Genomic DNA, 19,267 nt, shown 5'->3' with positions numbered 1-19,267 from the left:
AAAAAAGAAACAACGAAACTGAGATTCTCATTACTGACATAAAAGTACGTGTTTTATTATGCGAAAGAAATAATAAAAAATAATATTACTCTCCGTAAACCCAAACTAGGAGAAAATGTGAAATATTTTCACTCGCACACACACACGAACACACACAATGGTCCGAATTGCGAAAGGTTGTCACCAAAAAGCTACAATGATAGCAAATTTTTGAATGGTCAAATAGTTACAGGATGGGCAAAGTTGACAAGGTAATGTCTTTGAGGGGGGAGGGGGAGAGGGGTGATATTTCGAAACTGGGGATGAATAATAGGGAGGTGTGCAGAGGCCGGAATAATACTAGATTAAAATAATTTAAAATTTGAACTTTGAATACCCTCCAACCTTTGAAGGAATTTGAAAATTTCCAAAAAATAAAATCCATTAAAAATTCTGTTAAAATCTTAAAAATATCGAATATAGTCGTTATATTGCGGTCTTTACGACGTGGACCTATATAGGCATTGTTGTCATAAACCATTACCAAATTCAAATTCGAAACTTGAAATAAACGGTGAAGAATGTAGCTAAAATCATCAAAATACCGTACATAGGGAGGTACCGTTACATCAGAGCTATACAGAGATCTAGACTTGCATAGACAATTTTCTGATGCTGCCTGTAGCATCCATTACGAACTTCAAATACGGCATCTCAAACAATTTCGGTGAGTATTGCACCTAAAATTGTCAAAATACCGACTATAGGAAGGTACTGATATATGGGGCCTATACGAAGACCTGGGCCTACATAGAAAACATTCTGTCATAGGCTGAAGTATCAATTATGAACTTCAAATACCAAATTTGAAACAGTTCCGGTAAATAATTCATCATCATCAATCATCAAAATACCGACTATTGGGAGGTACTGGTATATGGGGCCTATATGACGACGTGGACCTGCACAGACAATTTTCTGTCTTAGGCTGTAGTATCCCTTTGGAACTTCAAATACCAAATTTGAAACAATTTAGGTGAATAATGTCGATAAAGTCATCAAAATACCGAATATCGGGAGGTACCGTTATATGGAGGCTATATGAAAGCGTGGACATACATGACCCAATTAAGAACTGCCTACTGGCAAAATAAACATGTCTGCAAAGCTTTAGCCTTCTATCTCGATACGTTCGAAAGATGGCGTGATTACAACAGACAGACAGACTGACATCGCTAAATCGACTTAGAATTTTACGCTGATCACGAATATATATACTTTGTTGGGTCTTACATGAATATTTCGAGGAGTTACAAACGGAATGACAATGTTAATATACCCTCCATAGTATGGTGGAGGGTATAACAAGTAAAGCACAATGCTGAAATTTAAACAGAAGTTGTCTTCAGTCATTAAAATACCGACAATCGGGAGAATACGGGCTACTTTGGCTTATATAAAAATGATTCAATTTCAGCAGAATAACCCATTACGGAATCCAAATAATAAATTTTAAATAATTCTCTTTGAAAAAGTGGCTTAATTCGTCAAAATACCGAATAACAGGAACTTCGACCTTTACAGACAATGTTCTGCCACAGAAGGTAGAACGTATTACGAACTCTATATACCGAATTTTAAATAATTCCGTTTGAAAATGTATGTCTATAATCGTCAAAATATCGAGAGATACCTATAAATGGGACCTATATGGACAATATTACGCCACAGGAGGTAGATTCCAATACAAACTCTAAATTTTAAATTATTCCGTTTGTAAATGTGTGGCTAAAATCGTCAAAATATCGAATATCGAGAGATACCTGAAATAATTGCGTTTGAAATCATTTTCATAATTTAAAATTTAGAGTTTGTATTGGAATCTACCTCCTGTGGCGTAATATTGTCCATATAGGTCCCATGACTAAAATTGTCAAAATGCCGAATATCGGGAAGTAGATTTATATAGGCGCTATAGGCAAAAACATTAACCTATGCAGGCAATGTTCTGCCAGAGAAGAACTCTAAACACCGTATATTAAACTATTCTGTTTGAAAATGTGTGGCTTAAATCGTGAATATATCGAATCGAGAGATACCTTTATATGGGGGTTATAGGAAAACGTATATGTGGGAGGTACAATTATGAAGTTCGAACAGCAGCAACGATGGAAAATATTGGCCCTCTGATTATCATACCTTCCCCTCAAAAATTCAACATTGGATTAAAATTATAGATATGAAATCAAAGTGCCCGATTTTTTAGATTATGCTTATCCACATTAGCCAGCACTTACTTTCCGAACTGCATAGATGCGAGAAATGATCGATCGGCAGATCGACATAGCCAGGCGGAGGACCTGAGTCTGACTTTACTTATCCCAATTAGCCAGCATTCACTTTCCGAACTTCACAGATGCGAGAAATGATCGAACGGCAGATCGATATAGCCAGCACTGTGAGGCAGAGGACATGAGTCTGCCTGAAAGGATTATTGTAAGCAGTGCCAAATTCTTATGGGCGATAAACTCCTTCAAATCTTTCAAGTCACCGGGACAGGATGGCATTATTCCCGCAATGTTACAGCATGCGTCGACGGCAATAGTACCATTTCTGGAAGTGATCTTTAAGGCTTGTCTGCGTCTCTCTCCCATTCCATCACTGTGGAGGGAAGTTATAGTTACTTATATTCCCAAGGCGGGGAAACCAAGTCATGTACTTCTATTGAAAACTCTAGGGAGACTAATAGATATTTCGATCAGATCTATTCTATCTTTGACCTCGATAAGCTATGAAAGGCAAATCTGTTGAAACAGCGCAGCATGACGTCGTGGGATTTGTGGAGATGAACCTGAATGACTCGTGTTTCACTTTTGCAGCCTTTTTTGACATAGAAGGTACCTCCAACAATGTCACACTTGAGGCAATTCATGGTTCTCTTACAAAACTTGGTTTACCACAACTCCTAATTGAGTGGACTGATGTTATGCTCAGTAGCTGAATCATCAACTCAAATCGGGCACCCCACAAGGAGGGGTTCTGTCACCATTACTCTGGCTTCTCTACTCTACGGAACAAAAGTCGTGGCTTACGCTGACGATGTGGTTCTGCTGATTGCCGGGAAATTCTTTTAAATGGTTTCAGACATCATGCTGGGAGCTTTTGTTAAACTCTCCAGATGGGCAAGATGCAACGGACTCGGAGCGAACCCCTCCAGAACTGAGCTCGTACTTTTTACAAGTTAGATTAAGCTTTTCAAGGGAACCCAAGTGTCTCGGTACCGTCCTTGACCAAAAATAAAATTGTATTTCAAAAAACGACTACAGCGTTTTTCAGATTTCAGTGAAAAACTGAAGGCGCAGAGGTAGTATTCTGGATCTTCAAATATTCTTAGATCTATTAGGGAAAACTTGGAACCTTGGCAAGTCCCAAGAGGGGAAGACCGAAGCTGGTTCCACACCAAAAACGATCCAATCTTTTGGCGAAAATCAAACGGACTGCGGGAAGTTGCAGATTCAAAAAGTGCGTACTCCCTTGTTTTCTATGCACCGATTCTTTTTCAAAAGACGGAAAAAGGAGGTGCAATTTTTGAAGGACGATGGCGCCCCTTGGCCTTATATATGTGGTTTACTTCAAGATTATTTCCCGGATATTTGTTGATAAAGCTTAGGAGGATGAGTATAGCATGTGCAGGACATCAACTCCAGAGGCAAGTAATTGAGAGATTTCTTTATTGAGGCAGGCTCTTTAGGAAGCACGCAACCCTTGCTGCATAAGCACCTATTCCAAAACCCTATGAGGCCGAGGCCTTCTCTCAAATAAAAGTTTTTTTCCCAATGAAAAATGTCATGTGTTTCCCTCAATGAATAGCAGTGTCTGCTAAATTCTTCCTCCTCTCTCTCTCTCTCTCTCTCTCTCAGTTGATCTAAAGATCCCTTCATTTTTAAGTGACCAAAAGAAGACTTTCATATGGATGGCTGTTATGGCTGCATAGATAATCTTTAGATCTATTATTGAAGGAGGATTTCAGAGTCTTCAAATATTCCCAGATCTTCAATGGAAAACTTGGACCCCGAACTTCTTTCCTTCTACTTAAAAGGGCAATTAACATTTTTTGGAAAAGTCGTTTAATAGGTGACCAAAAGAAGGTTTTCATAGATAAGTTTTAGATCTAATATTGAAGTAGGATTCTGGATCTTCAAATATTCTCTGATCTTTTAGAGAAAACTAGGATCTCGGAATTCTTTCTTTTCACTTAAAAAGGCTTTCCCATAGAAGACCAGAAAGTACTCTCATTTTTGGAAAAGTAGTTTTATAGATGATCAAAAGATGGCTAAGCAACAGTTCTAATATTTGAACGAGGATTAAATATTCTCAGATCTTCAATGGAAGTCTTGGACATCGAACTTCTTTCCTTCGACTTAAAAAGACATTTACCATTTTAAGAAAAAGTCTTCTAACAGATGACCAAAAGGGGCCTTTTATATGGATGGTTTTTATGCTGTGTAGGATAAGCCTTAAATCTAATATTGAAGTAGGATTTCAGAGATTTCAAATATTTCCAAATCTTCAATAGAAAACTTGGACATCGAACTTCTTTCCTTCTACTCTAATAGGCCTTCTCGTAGAAGACCAGGAAGTACTCTCATCATTTTTGGAAAAGTCTCATAGATGACCAAAGAAGAGCTTTCATAGCGGTGGCTTTTATGGTGCGTAGAATAGCTGCAGATCTAATATTTGAAGTAGGATTCTGGAGTTTTCAAATATTCCCAGATCTTCAATAGAAACCTTGGACTTCGACTTCTTTCCCTCTACTTTAAATACTTTCTCAGAGAAGACCAGGAATTACACTCATCATTTTTGGAAAGGTCGTCTCATAGATGGTCAAAAGAGGAGACGTTTAATAACCCTTCCAACTTCACCTGACCGAGCCATTGAGCAACATGCAAAACCAACCACAGCATCTCCAACGAAAAAAACGTTCACTTTTATCGGAAGTTGTTTTGCTGCACAGCGTGTCTGTCATATAAATTAGACCTCGAAATAATTCCATTCTGTTTACAGACAAAGAAGATGCCACAACAATGACGGCGACAACGACGACGGACGAGAACAAAAGCAACAACAGCATACTCCACCAGTTGTGAGGTTAATTAAAATCGGAAACTGATGTTGGAAACGCCCGTCCGTTACAATCAAATACATCCTCCTTGCAAAGATTTTTTTTTGATAGACAACCAGAGCCCCCCACAACCCAGTGGGGTGTGCGTATAAAATTGTATTGCAAATTATTTATGCATGAGATGCCAAGAGACACGTGCAACCACAGCAACAACAACACAGCCATACAGATTTTGTTGCAGCAGAATTAGCAGCAACAGCATCGTTGATAGCCAATAAATTGTAGATCCAATCCAAACAGACACACACACACACACTGACACAAAATACAAATAATTCATAAAATACAACTTCCGTTCTTGCAACAGCAATAACAACAACAACAGCAAAGATGACATGTTTTCATTTTCTTACACGTCGTCGTCGCCGTCGGATCGTCCGCAGCATTGCTCTCTTTTCATTTTTGCAATGTCTCTGGGATTTTGTCATTTTATTATTATTTCTGTGGCACTGCATTCCAATGCACTTCCTTTTCAATGCACCACAGCCAGCCAGCCAACCAGCCACCACCGCCAGGCACGCATTCAAATTATGGTGGCAAGAGTAACTCACACACACATACAAAGAAGTATGACACTTCTAAAAGAAAAAAAGTTAGTATTGGAATTTTTAGATGTGGTGGCATTTACATTTACTTACATGGCATGGGATGTTGCGGAATGGCCATACAGGATTACAAGAATGCATGCATGGCAAACGAAAAAAACAATGAATGTACAGTAGTGTTCAGAGCTGGGGAGGAGACTTTTTGGAAGACGAAAGGTCTTCCCATGGAAGACCAAGAGGTCCTCTGATAGAAGACCAGAAGAAGGTCTTCTTATCGAAGACCAGAAGAAGGTCTCCTCATGGAAGAATCAAAGATTTTCTCAAAGAAAACCAAAAGGTCTTCTTACAGAAGACCAGAAGTTCTTCTCATAGAAGACCAGAAGGTCTTCTCATAGAAGACTCGGAGGTCTTTTCATAGAAGACTCGGAGGTCTTCTGATAGAAGACCAAAGGTCTTCTCGTAGAAGACTTGGAGGTCTTCTCGTAGAAGACTCGGAGGTCTTCTCGTAGACGACTCGGAGGTCTTCTCATAGAAGACTCGGAGGTCTTCTCATGGAAGACTCGGAGGTCTTCTCATGGAAGACTCGGAGGTCTTCTCATAGAAGACCCGGAGGTCTTCTCATAGAAGACCCGGAGGTCTTCTCATAGAAGACCCGGAAGTCTTTTCATAGAAGAACCGAAAGTCTTTTCATAGAAGACCAGAAGGCTCGGAGGTCTTCTCATGAAAAACTCGGAGGTCTTCTCATAGAAGACTAGGAGGTCTTCTCATAGAAGACTCGGAGGTCTTCTCATAGAAGACTCGGAGGTCTTCTCATAGAAGACTCGGAGGTCTTCTCATACAAGACACGAAGTTCTCCTCGTAGAACACCCGAAGATATTCTCATAGAAGACCAGAAGAAGGTCTTCTCAAAGAAGAGCAGAAGGTCTTCTCATAGAAGAGCAGAAGGTCTCCTCATAGAAGACCAGACGGTCTTCTCATAGAAGACTCGTTGGTCTTCTTGTAGAAGACTTGGAGGTCTTCTCATAGAAGACTTGGAGGTCTTCTCATAGAAGACTTGGAGGTCTTCTCATAGAAGACTCAGAGGTCTTCTCATAGAAGACTCAGAGGTCTTCTCATAGAAGACTCAGAGGTCTTCTCATAGAAGACTCAGAGGTCTTCTCATAGAAGACTCGGAGGTCTTCTCATAGAAGACTCGGAGGTCTTCTCATAGAAGACTCGGAGGTCTTCTCATAGAAGACTCGGAGGTCTTCTCATAGAAGACTCGGAGGTCTTCTCATAGAAGACTCGGAGGTCTTCTCATAGAAGACTCGGAGGTCTTCTCATAGAAGACTCGGAGGTCTTCTCGTAGAAGACTCGGTGGTCTTCTCATAGAAGACTCGGAGGTCTTCCCATAGAAGACTCGGAGGTCTTCCCATAGAAGACTCGGAGGTCTTCTCATAGAAGACTCTGAGGTCTTCTCATAGAAGACTCGGAGGTCTTCTCATAGAAGACTCGGAGGTCTTCTCATAGAAGACTCGGAGGTCTTCTCATAGAAGACTCGGAGGTCTTCTCATAGAAGACTCGGAGGTCTTCTCGTGGATGACTCGGAGGTCTTCTCATAGAAGACTCGGAGGTCTTCTCATAGAAGACTCGGAGGTCTTCCCATAGAAGTCTCGGAGGTCTTCCCATAGAAGACTCGGAGTTCTTCTCATAGAAGACCCGAAGGTCTTCTCGTAGAAGACTCGTAGGTCTTCACGTAGAAGACTCGGAGGTCTTCTCGTAGAAGACTCGGAGGTCTTCCCGTAGAAGACTCGGAGGTCTTCTCGTAGAAGACTCGGAGGTCTTCTCCTCTCCTCTCATTGCACACAAATAGTTCCAGCTGCTTGAACTATCGAACACACCTACATTGAGCCCTTATTTAATCTTGATGTAGCTTCCATTCCATCCATCCATTTTGTTTTGAATATCACCAGGGAGAAGTAGTAACAACAAAATTTTCATGCATTTAAAATTTCATAGGCATCCTCCCACACACACACCACCCTCAACTCAGTTGTAGGCTCCTCAGATTTTGAGACACACATACAAATGGACAGTCGTGCAGTCCGGGGTCGGATGAGTAGACATTTACTCCACTCACTTGTTGTCTGTTGTGTTTTGGGGGCTCACACACACACACACACACACACACATGTGTGTGCCACAATTGGAGGCATCGATGTGAGGCTGTCTGACTAGCCGCCAAACAAAGCTAATGCTCTCACATGGCTCTTGTTGGTTTGCCTTTTAATACCCTACACCATTGGATTCTGGGTATGATTGATTTTGTCATTCCATTTTACGACACTTGGAAATATTCATATTCGGAGAACCCACAATGAAGTATATATTCTTAATCGGGAGTGGATTCTAGTCAAGTTTAGGGAATGATGAAATCTGCAGACTTTGTGATAATGAAGAGGAGATAAAAACTGTCGCTGCCTCCAAATTTCAAACAGCGGCCACGGAATGTGGATAGCTACTGAGTTTCAGTCTCCTTCCCATATTTCAACAGTGTAGATCCCACAGCCCTGGTAAATTTAATAGTTGTAGAAAGGCTGACTGATATTCTTTTTGTACCCTCAGCCATATGACTAGAGAGGGTATACAGGTCGAGATGATAAAAATGCAACCAATTTCAGACTGCTGTCACTTCTAAGCCACTCGTCCGACAGCTGTTCTAAATTAATCCAGTGACAGCTCATTATATTGTTTACAAGCCTAAAAAAGCATTTTGGTGAGAATTTTCCAGCAATAAAAGTTATCCGTGATTCGGAATTCAAGCGTGATGGTCTGATTTCTTTATATTTAGCTGGAAAACCACAAGTGGCTATGGCTATCGTTAGAGCACTCCAGCCAGCATTTAAATGAGAATAAATCTTTTATGGCTCGTACCATAGCTCGTTACCGTGATACTGGTAGCCCGTAGCCCGACGTCAAGGAAGTGGACGGAAGAAAACAGCACAGCAACATCAGCAGAAATGCTACGAAAAGTAAAGAAGAGACCTTATCGAAAAACGCATCGCAGTGGCCGAAAAATGGCTCGTGAGTTGAACATATCGCAATATTCCATTCGGCAAAAATTGAAAAATCGAGGGAGCTCGGGGTAAAGCCATTGAAATTCCAAAAAAGTGCAAGAACTTACACCGCAACAGAAAGAAAATAGACTCGAAAGAGCTAAAGAGTTGCTTCGCTTGGCCGAAAGTGGTGAATTGCCGCATTTGGTTTTCTCTCTCTCTTCTCTCTCTCCGATGAGAAAACATTTGTTGTCCAGCAGTTTGTAAACAAACAAAATGAAGGTGTTTACTTGCCAAAGAGGTCAGCTGAAATTGCGCACCTTCGGTTGGCCACAAGAACAGAACTCAAGCGCGGCCCATGCTGATGGTGTGGGCCGCCATAACAGCCGATGGTCGCTCTCCGCTCGTATTAAACGACCTTGGCATTAGAATAAATCCGGAATATTATTGCGAAAATATTCTGGAGGATGTATAAAAAGCCTTGGGCACGCCAACATTTTGGCCGCAGACCTTGGACATTCCAACAGGACTCAGCACCCAAGAATGGTTACAAAATGAGGTGCCTCGCATCATATCCAGCGCACAATGGCCAATGGTCGCTCCGATGATATTAATCGACCGTGGCTTCAAAATAAATGCCAAATATTGTCGTGAAAATATTCTGAAGGCCGAGAATGGTTACAAAATGAGGTGCCTCGCTTCATTTCCAGCGCACAATGGCCAATGGTCGCTCTCCGCTCATATTAATCGGTCGGCAAAGGCATCAGAATAAAAGCCGAATATTATGGCGAAAATATTCTGGAGGGTGTATTAAAGCCGCAAACATTTTGGTTGCAGACCTTCGACATTCCAACAGGACTCAGCACCATCGCACGCGCCACACAAGAATGGATACAAAATGAGGTTCCTCGCTTAATTTCCAAAGCACACAATGGCCACCAAAATCTCCGGATACCAATCCGTTGGACTATTGCGTCTGGAGTAGTTTGTAAAGCAAGGTTGGCACGAAAAAATACCAAAGTGTCGATCGCCTCAAGCAAGCACTTCGCCAGGAATGGGCCAAAATACCGCAGAACAACATTTGGACAGGGTGTGACGACGGTTTCGTTGGCCACCAAAACCTCCGGATACCAATCCCTTGGACTATTGTGTCTGGAGTATTTTTGGGAAGCAAGGTTGGCACTAAAGAATACCAAAGTGTCGATCACCTCAAGCAAGCGCTTCGCCGGGAATGGGCCAAAATACCGCAGAGCAACATTCGGGCAGCGGGACCGTTTGAAGACCATAATTCGTACCAAAGTTGAACAATTCAAACAAATCTGAACTTTCTCTAAAATTTGATGCTATTTCCGGACATTTTTTTTTTGTTTCATTCAATAAAATTAAAAAAAGAAAAAATGTAAAAATTATGGCGTTTGACTTTGTTGTAGTTTTTATTTTAATCTCACCCTGTATTTGCTATGGGTAGCTCTACTTATTATACAAAGTGGTAAAGTCGGTTTTCAAATGATTTGGATAAACATTTTTTTTGACTTAGGTTAGGTTAGGTTAAAGGATGCACAGTTACCATATGGCAACTGCTCCACTCGGAGACCTATAGGTCCATTGTGTTCATCCTAGAAGAATATTAAGAAAAAAAGGAAGTAGTGGTTGATAGAAGGGGCGAAGTTAAGAGATGGAGTTATAGAGTGTGATCTACGGCTGAGGAATTTGGGTTCTCCCATATATAATATGTAATATTAGGCCAAATCGGATAAAATTTGGCACATGCAACCAAATTGAGCTTAGAAACAAGTGTGTCAAATTTGATGGAAATCGGGTGAGATATAACTATAGCTCTCTCATATATATTTTTAGTCCGATTTGTTAAAATTCTTCTCCACAGCCTAGTATGGACTCCGTAACAACGATATTTGGAGAAATACATCAAATATAGCTCAGAAATACCTCTGCCAAATTTTATCGAGATCGGATCAGATTTGAATCTAGCTCCCATATATATCTTCGTCCGATTTGCCATTTATTGTGCACAGAACGTGTAATATTACGCCAAATAGGATGGAATTTTGCACATATAACCAAATTAAGCCGCGACATAAGTGTATCAAATTTGGTGGAAATGGGGTCAAATATAGCTATAGCTCCCATATATATTCTTCATCCGATTTATTATTTTTGTCTCCAACAGCCGAAATAGGCACTCCGTAACAACGATATTTGGAGAAATACATCAAATATAGCTCAGAAATACCTCTGCCAAATTTTATCGAGATCGGTTCAGATTTGGATATGGCTCCCATACATATCTTCGTCCGATTTGCCTTTTATTGTGCACAGAACGTGTAATATTTCGCCAAATAGGATGGAATTTGGCACATATGACCAAATTAAGCCGCGAAATATGTGTATCAAATTTGGTGGAAATCGGGTCAAATATAGCTATAGCTCCCATATACATATTCTTCATCCAATTTGATGAAATTCTTCTCCACAGCCTAGTATGGACTCCGTAACAACGATATTTGGGGAAATATATCAAATACAGCTCAGAAATACCTTTGCCAAATTTTATCGAGATCGGTTCGGATTTGGATATGACTGCCATACATATCTTCGTCCGATTTACCTTTTATTGTGCACCAAATGGAGTGCATTTTGGGAGGTACGTTTCCATTTGGTGAATAACCTGTAGGAAATGGAAACCGAGTTATCTACTTCAATTGTAGTTGATTCGGATCCTAGCCTGGCCAATTCGTCTGCAGTCTCGTTGCCTGGGATGTTATAATGACCAGGAACCCAACAGAGCTTGATGGGCAACCCAGTGTTTTCCCAAGGCTTTCCTGCAGTTCAAAACAGCCCTAGACTTAATAGTAAAGGAATTTAAGGTCTTCAGTGCCGCTTGACTATCGACATATATGGTCACCGGACCGCTGACCTCAGTATTCCTCGTGACCAGCAGGTCTGTGGCCTTTTTGACCGCAAAGATTCCTGCCTAAAATACGTTACAGTTGTTTCCAAGCTTGTAGGATTCACGAACACTAGGGGAATAACAGAAGACACCAGAGCTCCCGTTATGGGCCCAGGCGTCTCTGTTAGGTATGTGCATGTCAGGTGGGTTTTTGGGACTTCCCAGGCCAATTTTCAATTTATGGTCTTCAATTGGAATGTGACTCACTTAGGCCGGCCGTTGCAAATCTCTTTTTTAGACATCTTTGAGTTTTTAGCCTCTATTCCCACATAGTGTATGGCACAAAAAGTTCGAGCTAACCGAACTGAATGGCCATTTTTATACCCTACACCACATAATGGTAAGGGTATTATGTCTTTGTGAGAAGGAAACGAGATAGACCCATAGTTACTTTTGAGAACCTTCATAGAATCACTTTCTGAGTCGATTTATGCATGTCAGTCCGTCTGTCCGTCCGTCCGTCCGTCCGTCCGTCCGTCTGTCCATGTATTCTTGTGAACAAAATACAGGTCGCATTTATTATCCGATTGAGATGAAATTTTCCAAACAATATGTTTTTGGCCCAAGGACGAACCCTATTGAAATTGGTGAGAATCGGATCAAATTTAGATATAGCTCCCATATATCTTCATCCGATTTCGGGTTAAATGTGCACCAAATGTCCACTATCAGTCCAAATTACCTGAATTTTGGCACACCCAACCGAGTTCGGCCTAGAAGCAAGTATATCAAATTTGGAGAAAATCGGTTCAGCTATAGCTCCCATATATATCTTTCATCCGATTTGATCTTTAAGTCCCTCACATTCCTACTATGCACTCCACAACCGTGATATTTGGCACCAGGTATTAGATGGAGCACAGAAATAGCTGTTTTAAATTTTATCGAAATCGGTTCAGATTTGGATATAGCTCCCATATATATCTTCATCCGATTTCGGGTTAATTGTGCACCAAATGGCCGATATAAGTCCAAATGGACTGAATTTTAGTACATCGGACCAAATTCAGCCTAGAAGCAAGTATGTCAAATTTAGTGAAAATCGGTTCAGATATAGCAACCATATATATGTTTTATCCGATTTAGTGTTTTAGTCCCTTACATTCGTAATATTCACTCCACAAGAATGATATTTGGTACCAGGTATTAGATGGAGCACAGGAATAGCTGTTTTAAATTTTATCGAAATCGGATCAGATTTGGATATAGCTCCCATATATATCTTCATCCGATTTCGGGTGATTGACCACCAAATGGCCGTAATAGCATCAATTTTGGCAAATCCGACCGAAACCAGCTTAGAAGCAAGTACACCAATTTTAGTAAAAATCGGTTCAGATATAGCTATAGCTCCCATATATATCTTTCATCTCATAGAGCTCTGAAATGACCTGTATAAACCTTTTTACGAGAGCTCTACTAAATATGCATAGTGGTGTAGGGTATCATATAGTCGGCCCCGCCCGACTTTTGAGCTTTCATTACTGGTTATTATTTCTTTATTGCAGCGCCTTGTTTTTTGGTATTTTGCCTCTTCTGTGGCAATATGTCAATAATGACGTGTTGGCGTCGAATGCCGATCTTGTTGTTTTTTTATATTTTCTGTTTCATTTCTTTTGTGTGTTTTTCCCGAGACTTTTTTGCTATTGTTGTTGTAACTCTAAGTACCAACACATTATTGCATTATTACTGACGATTTAAAATGTTCCTAGTTGCCGTTCTGCTGCTACTGAATGGTTGTTGTGTTTATGCAAAATGAACCAATTTTCTCTTCATTGTGGCTGCCATCCATCGGCTGGGTAAAAAAATATATTGAATTGGGGTTTTGGCCTGTCCTCAACTTCCTGACTGGCTGACTCTCTAGAAGCTACAGTGCATAGGCCATGGAAAACGCCAATAACTGGCTGGTCGGCTGGCTGGCGGGCTGACTGCTTAGCCAGCCTAGCTTCTGACTCGATGTTCAATGGGGTGCTATGTTGTTGTCTTTTCTTTCTTGTGTTGGGGTGGAGTATCGGTGAGTATTAGCAATACTCTAAAAGTGGCCTGGTCTGGATTCATGGCCTGCATTGCATTTTTCACACTGGCCTTCTTTTCTATTCTCCATTCTCCTTCGTCTTCTTAATTGTTGAAAATGTATGATAATTTTCTAGCCATTGCAATGCTCTTTTTTTACAACTTTTTAATAGTCTTGAACTCCCTCCCAGCGCTGCTGCTGTGGTTACTTCGATTTTCTTAGTTGCATACTGTTCCAACTGATTCTGCATTGTTGCAAATTTTGCCTTCTTTGTTTTTTAATGGCGAGCATCAATAAAATAGTTTTTTTTTTTATTGATTGGGAATAAAATGTTGTGTGATGACGTCTTTTCTTTTTTTTGGTTGGCTATGGTAGCTTGCGTGTGGACCCAGCAGAAAGGGAGTCATGCAAACAGTATGAATGGGAAATATATCCGGTATTTTAATTGATGAGTTTTTTATTGGTTAATGGAAGGGATTCAGGGAAGGAATTTGAATGAAGAGATTTTGGAGGTTAATAATGAGAGAAAAATCTATTGATTTTCTAAATAGAATAACATAGGGGTTAAAGTCTAATGGGGAACATGGGACCCCTTTACTGACACAGCCAGAAACACATGTTGATAGAATTTTAAGAGGTCATATTTTGTCAACATTTTTATAGCCTACACCACACACTGTAGTTAGGGAAGGGACGGGAAGGAGGCAAGTTAGACCCATAATCTCTTAATGATCTGCATAATCTCTTCTGATCCGATTTATGCATGTCCGCCCGTCCGTCTGTCCATGCATTTTTGTAACCAAGGTACAGGTCGTATTTATTCCCCGATCAAATTGAAATTTTGCACAAATAATTTTTTTGGCCCAAGGATGAACCCTATTGAAATTGGAGATAATCGGTCAAAATTTAGATATAGCTCCCATATATATCTTCGTCCGATTTACCGTTTATTGTGCACCAAACGTGTAATATTAGGCCAAATCGGATGAAATTTGGCACATGCAACCAAATTGAGCTTAGAAACAAGTGTTTCAAATTTGGTGGAAATCGGAACAGATATAACTATAGCTCCCATATATATTGTTCATCCGATTTGTTATTTTTGTCCTCGGCAGCCTTAATATGCACTCCGCAACAACGATATTCGGGGAAATATATCAAATGCAGCTCAGAAATACCTTGGCAAAATTTTATTGAGATCGGTTCAGATTTGGATATAGCTCCCATATATATCTTCGTCCGATTTACCGTTTATTGTTCACCAAACGTGTAATATTAGGCCAAATCGGATGAAATTTGGCGCATATAACCAAATTCGGGCAAATATTTCAAATACAGCTCAGAAATACTTTGGCAAAATTGAAATCGAAATCGGTTCAGATTTGGATATAGCTCCCATATATATCTTCGTCCGATTTGCCTTTTATTGTGCACCAAACATGTAATATTAGGCCGAATTGGATGAAATTCGGCACATATAACCAAATTGAGCCTAGAAACAAGTGTATCAAATTTGGTGGAAATCGGAACAGATATAACTATAGCTTCCATATATATTCTTCTTCCGATTTATTTTTTGTCCTCCGCAGCCGTAATATGAACTCCGTAACAACGATATTCGGGGAAATATATCAAATGCAGCTCAGAAATACCTTGGCAAAATTTTATTGAAATCGGTTCAGATTTGGATATAGCTCCCATATACAATCTTCATCCGATTTACCGTTTATTCTGCACAATATGTGTAATATTAGGTCAAATTGGATGAAATTTGGCACATATAACCAAATTGAGCCTAGTAACAAGTGTATCAAATTTGATGGAAATCGGGTCAGATATAGCTATAGCTCCCATATATATTCTTCATCCGATTTGTTGTTTTTGTCCTCTGCAGCCTTAATATGCACTCCGTAATGATAATATTCGGGGAAATATATCAAATACAGCTCAAAAATACCTCTGCCCAATTAGATCGAGTTCGGAGATGGACAATATCGGTCCACCCCACCACACAAAAGTTTGAAATATTGAAAGAAACATTTTTTCCCCAAAGACTTTGCTTCAACTTTGCGCATCGTAATATTTGATGGAATAGTCCGATTATCTTCAAATTTCACACATCCCAATATTTTTATTAACCCAAAGTCTGGTGTTAATATGGGATATAACTCGGTTCACTCCTTCTGGTACTTCCCTTACAAACCGTCAAAATTTTGAATTTTCATGAAGCTCATAAAACGCGAAATTAACATTCCGATTCCATTCAGACTTGTCACATCTCAATATTTCTATCATCGCTAGATCTGTTATAAAGATGGTAGATATCGGGCCATTGCTTCTGGTACCTCCCCCACAAAGGTTGAACGTTTCGAATAACCAAAACGATCATTAAATACGAAATTAGCATCCGATTCTCTTCATATTTCACACATCCTATTATTTCTACTAACACAATATCTGATGTGAAGATGGAATATATCGATCCAATTCATCTGGACTCCAAATCCAGGTTGTCCAGCTTTTGTTGGTTCTTAAAAAATACTCTTTACAAAAATATTTTTTTTTTTTTGGTCTGTTATTGCTTAAAACAAAATATACATTTTAGGATTGGAAAGGCTTGTTATTCCATTTGTATTTAATATTAACAATTTATCATAATTCTAATAAAAAAAAAAACAATAAATTTCATATACAGAATAATTGAAAACCATATTGTCTTTATTTCTTTACACCATCTTTGCTTCGCTCTTTCATTTCCAATAATTCCGCACTTACCTTTAATTTGTGTTTGCCAACTATCATTTCAAATCCTCCTCCGCCTTGTCCAATGACAGTATATTTCATAATGACAAAACAGCGGTTAAATATTGCTCAAGCACAGCCTGAGACAAAGTGGAGCCATTCTCAATGGCCAGGGCATAGGCGGTATCACCATTTTCGTTTGTTGCTGTCATATCAGGATCGCGCGACAATAACTCATTGCAGGTGTGAGGATGATTGCCTGCAGCGGCATACATTAGAGCGGTATTCCCCACAATGTCCATGTGTGAAGAGTCCGCTCCCTTGTCCAAAAGTAAACGGACAATTTCATGATGGCCTCCAGAGGCGGCCAGTATTAAGGGGGTAACCATTTCGGGGGCTTCTTCGTTAATATTGGCACCAGCCTCAATCAGGGATTGTACCGTTGCCAATTGGCCATAGTAACAAGCCTATAAAGTAGGGATGATATCAGTAATTTATGGGATATGAAAAACTCACTTCCCCAATTACTTACCCAATGTAATGGTGTAAATCCAAAATTATCTTTAAAGTCAATATTTACGGCTTTCTGTTGCAGAATTTGTTCATCGGTAACCTCACCCTGGCCGGCTCGTTCATGAAAGGATAGTTTTACTTCGACGGGACAGAATGTTGCCTCAGTGTTACCCCGTTGAAGATTGGTTAGGACAGTTGTCTGTGGGCGATATGGTAGAAATGCTGATTTATGTTTTCCCGTTGCCGACACAGAATGATCGTGTAGAAAGCTCGAAGAATGCAAGGAGTTTGGAGTAGACAGGGGTGTTGAGGTTGTAGTATTGGGTGAAGGAGTATCTGTTTGACGCTGTGACTCCTGGCTAGCTGGTGTGGATTGTGGCATTTTGACGGCTGAAATGATATGAAAAATAAACTTAAAGGAATAATAGCTCTAATAATCCTGATTTTTAAAGATTATTCTTAACAAGTGCCAATAATTAAGGATTATTCAAGGAATAATTTTCAAAAACCTTACGTTCAAGACGATCTAACGACAATATATCGTTTGCTTACAAAGGGGACTTTGCTATTGACCAATTACAGACTAGTTCAAAGTCGACCTATATATCCCTAATTTTATCTCCCTCTTTCTTTTTATAACATTTTCCGTTTATTTTAATTTTTAAAGATTATCTTAGAGATTATTCTTATTAGGGATCAATAATTAAGGATTATTCAAGGAATATTTTTCAAATACCTTCCGTTCAAGACAATCTAACGACAATAAATGACTGGTTTTTTACAAAGAGTTCTTTGCCATTGGCCAACTACAGACTAGTTCAAAGTCGACCTACAAACCCCTAATTTTCTTTCTCCCACCTTTCACAGTGACAATTCCATCACCGTTGATGACATTTCTAGAAAACATAGAGGAAAAAATACAATACACGTGAAAACAAATTAAATTTTCCCAGGAAATTTGAAAACACCAGTAAATGTGGCAACATATTTTCAATGTACTTTGAAATTTCACCTCGAATATGGTGAAATTGACCTATATAAACATATTGCCTAAAGAAGAAGAAAAATAACAGCTGTGTACACCGGCAAATTGAAATTGCGCACATTGGATCGTTGCTTTTGTATGGATGGATGAATAGTGGAGAGACACACTTGCTGCATACATCTCCCCCCAAGGGTCAAACTTTTTTTAAGGACATGTGCCCCCCAATTCCGCTTTAATTAGCTAATATCCACAAAGCAAGCATAACAAACCTTACGTATAAATAAAATGCCAAAATGGTTTCCCCTGCGCTTTTCCATATCACGACTACATTCCTATTGCGTTTTTGCCCACTGCGCTGCTATTTGTCCATTGACTTTGTGTTGTTGTTGTTTGGTAAGATTCTTTTACTACGCCTTTTTTACGTTTCTTGCTCTGGTGTGTATGGATATGTGTGTGCGTGTGCATGAATGTATGCCTGTGTGTAAACAAGAAATGTGTTTGGGGCGGCGTTGGAATTTTTCCTCTGTCATAAACCACATTCCACAACAAGTCTTCGGAGTTTCTTCGATTTCCCATTTTCTTTTTGACAATTCCATGACTTACCTTTTGTTGCTCACCACAAATACTCTTTATTTATTTTAACGGCAAGAAAAATCGAGATAATTTACAACTTAAAATCCAACATTTATTTCTAAACTCTCTTATGTTTTTGGCACACACGCTCACTTTGCAACATTTGCAGCGTTGTGTTTTTTGGGTCGAAAATATTTGGCGTTTACATTTTTCCCCAATGTTAGCAGACAGTCTCCAATGGGAATGTTAACATTCAAGTGTCTGTTGTTTACATTCCATTTTAACGTGTTTGGGGGGAAATAACGCTTTAAATTCGAATTATTGTTGGAGCAATTGCCATAAAAGTTGTCAAGTTAATCTTTTGAGGTAAGAAAAAATATACACATATGTTGTATTTCTCAGTTCCAGAACCGAAAATAATGTAAATTTCTTGCAATGGCATTTGGAGTCGATCCAATCTCTCTGTCTGGCTAATACATCGTAATATTATTGTCGAACTTAAATCGAATTCGGAGATGGGCAATATCGGTCCGCTCCTTCGGATACCTCCCACACAAAATGTCAAAATAATTTATTGCGCAGAAAGAGAAAGGATCATCCGAGTTGGCTCCAACTTTGCGAATCCTAATATTTACGTCAGTGCTACGTCAGGTGCGAAAATGGACAATATCGGTCCACTCCATCAGGTAGCTTTCCACAAAATTATAAAATTTTAAAAAAATAATAACTAT

At 39.6% G+C, this 19,267-nt stretch overlaps 1 protein-coding gene across 4 annotated transcripts in view; it reads right to left on the bottom strand.

The window, feature by feature from the left end:
* The window catches only part of LOC101897747 (DNA-binding protein RFXANK), an 87,901-nt gene extending 69,181 nt beyond the window's left edge, over window positions 1–18,720 (bottom strand). For 3 of the 4 annotated variants that reach the window (XR_009343856.1, XR_002194478.2, XR_002194479.2), the window contains exons 1-3: window positions 18,567–18,720; window positions 16,998–17,368; window positions 16,499–16,932 (exon numbers count right to left, since the gene is read on the bottom strand). Coding sequence is in view for 1 of the 4 variants with exons in the window: in XM_011293753.3 (XP_011292055.1) it covers window positions 16,564–16,932; window positions 16,998–17,360 (732 nt within the window). In the remaining 3 variants the exon portion in view is untranslated. Of the gene's footprint in view, window positions 1–16,423; window positions 16,933–16,997; window positions 17,369–18,566 lie in introns of those variants that run through there. The other variant, XM_011293753.3, reaches the window with a different exon arrangement.
* Between the last annotated feature and the right edge of the window lie 547 nt (window positions 18,721–19,267).

This window comes from Musca domestica, unplaced genomic scaffold (genome assembly GCF_030504385.1).
Source record: "Musca domestica strain aabys unplaced genomic scaffold, Musca_domestica.polishedcontigs.V.1.1 62, whole genome shotgun sequence".
In the NCBI taxonomy this organism is placed as follows: domain Eukaryota; kingdom Metazoa; phylum Arthropoda; class Insecta; order Diptera; family Muscidae; genus Musca; species Musca domestica.
The sequence above is the reverse complement of the archived record's forward strand: the minus strand, read 5'-3'. Positions and strand labels throughout refer to the sequence as shown.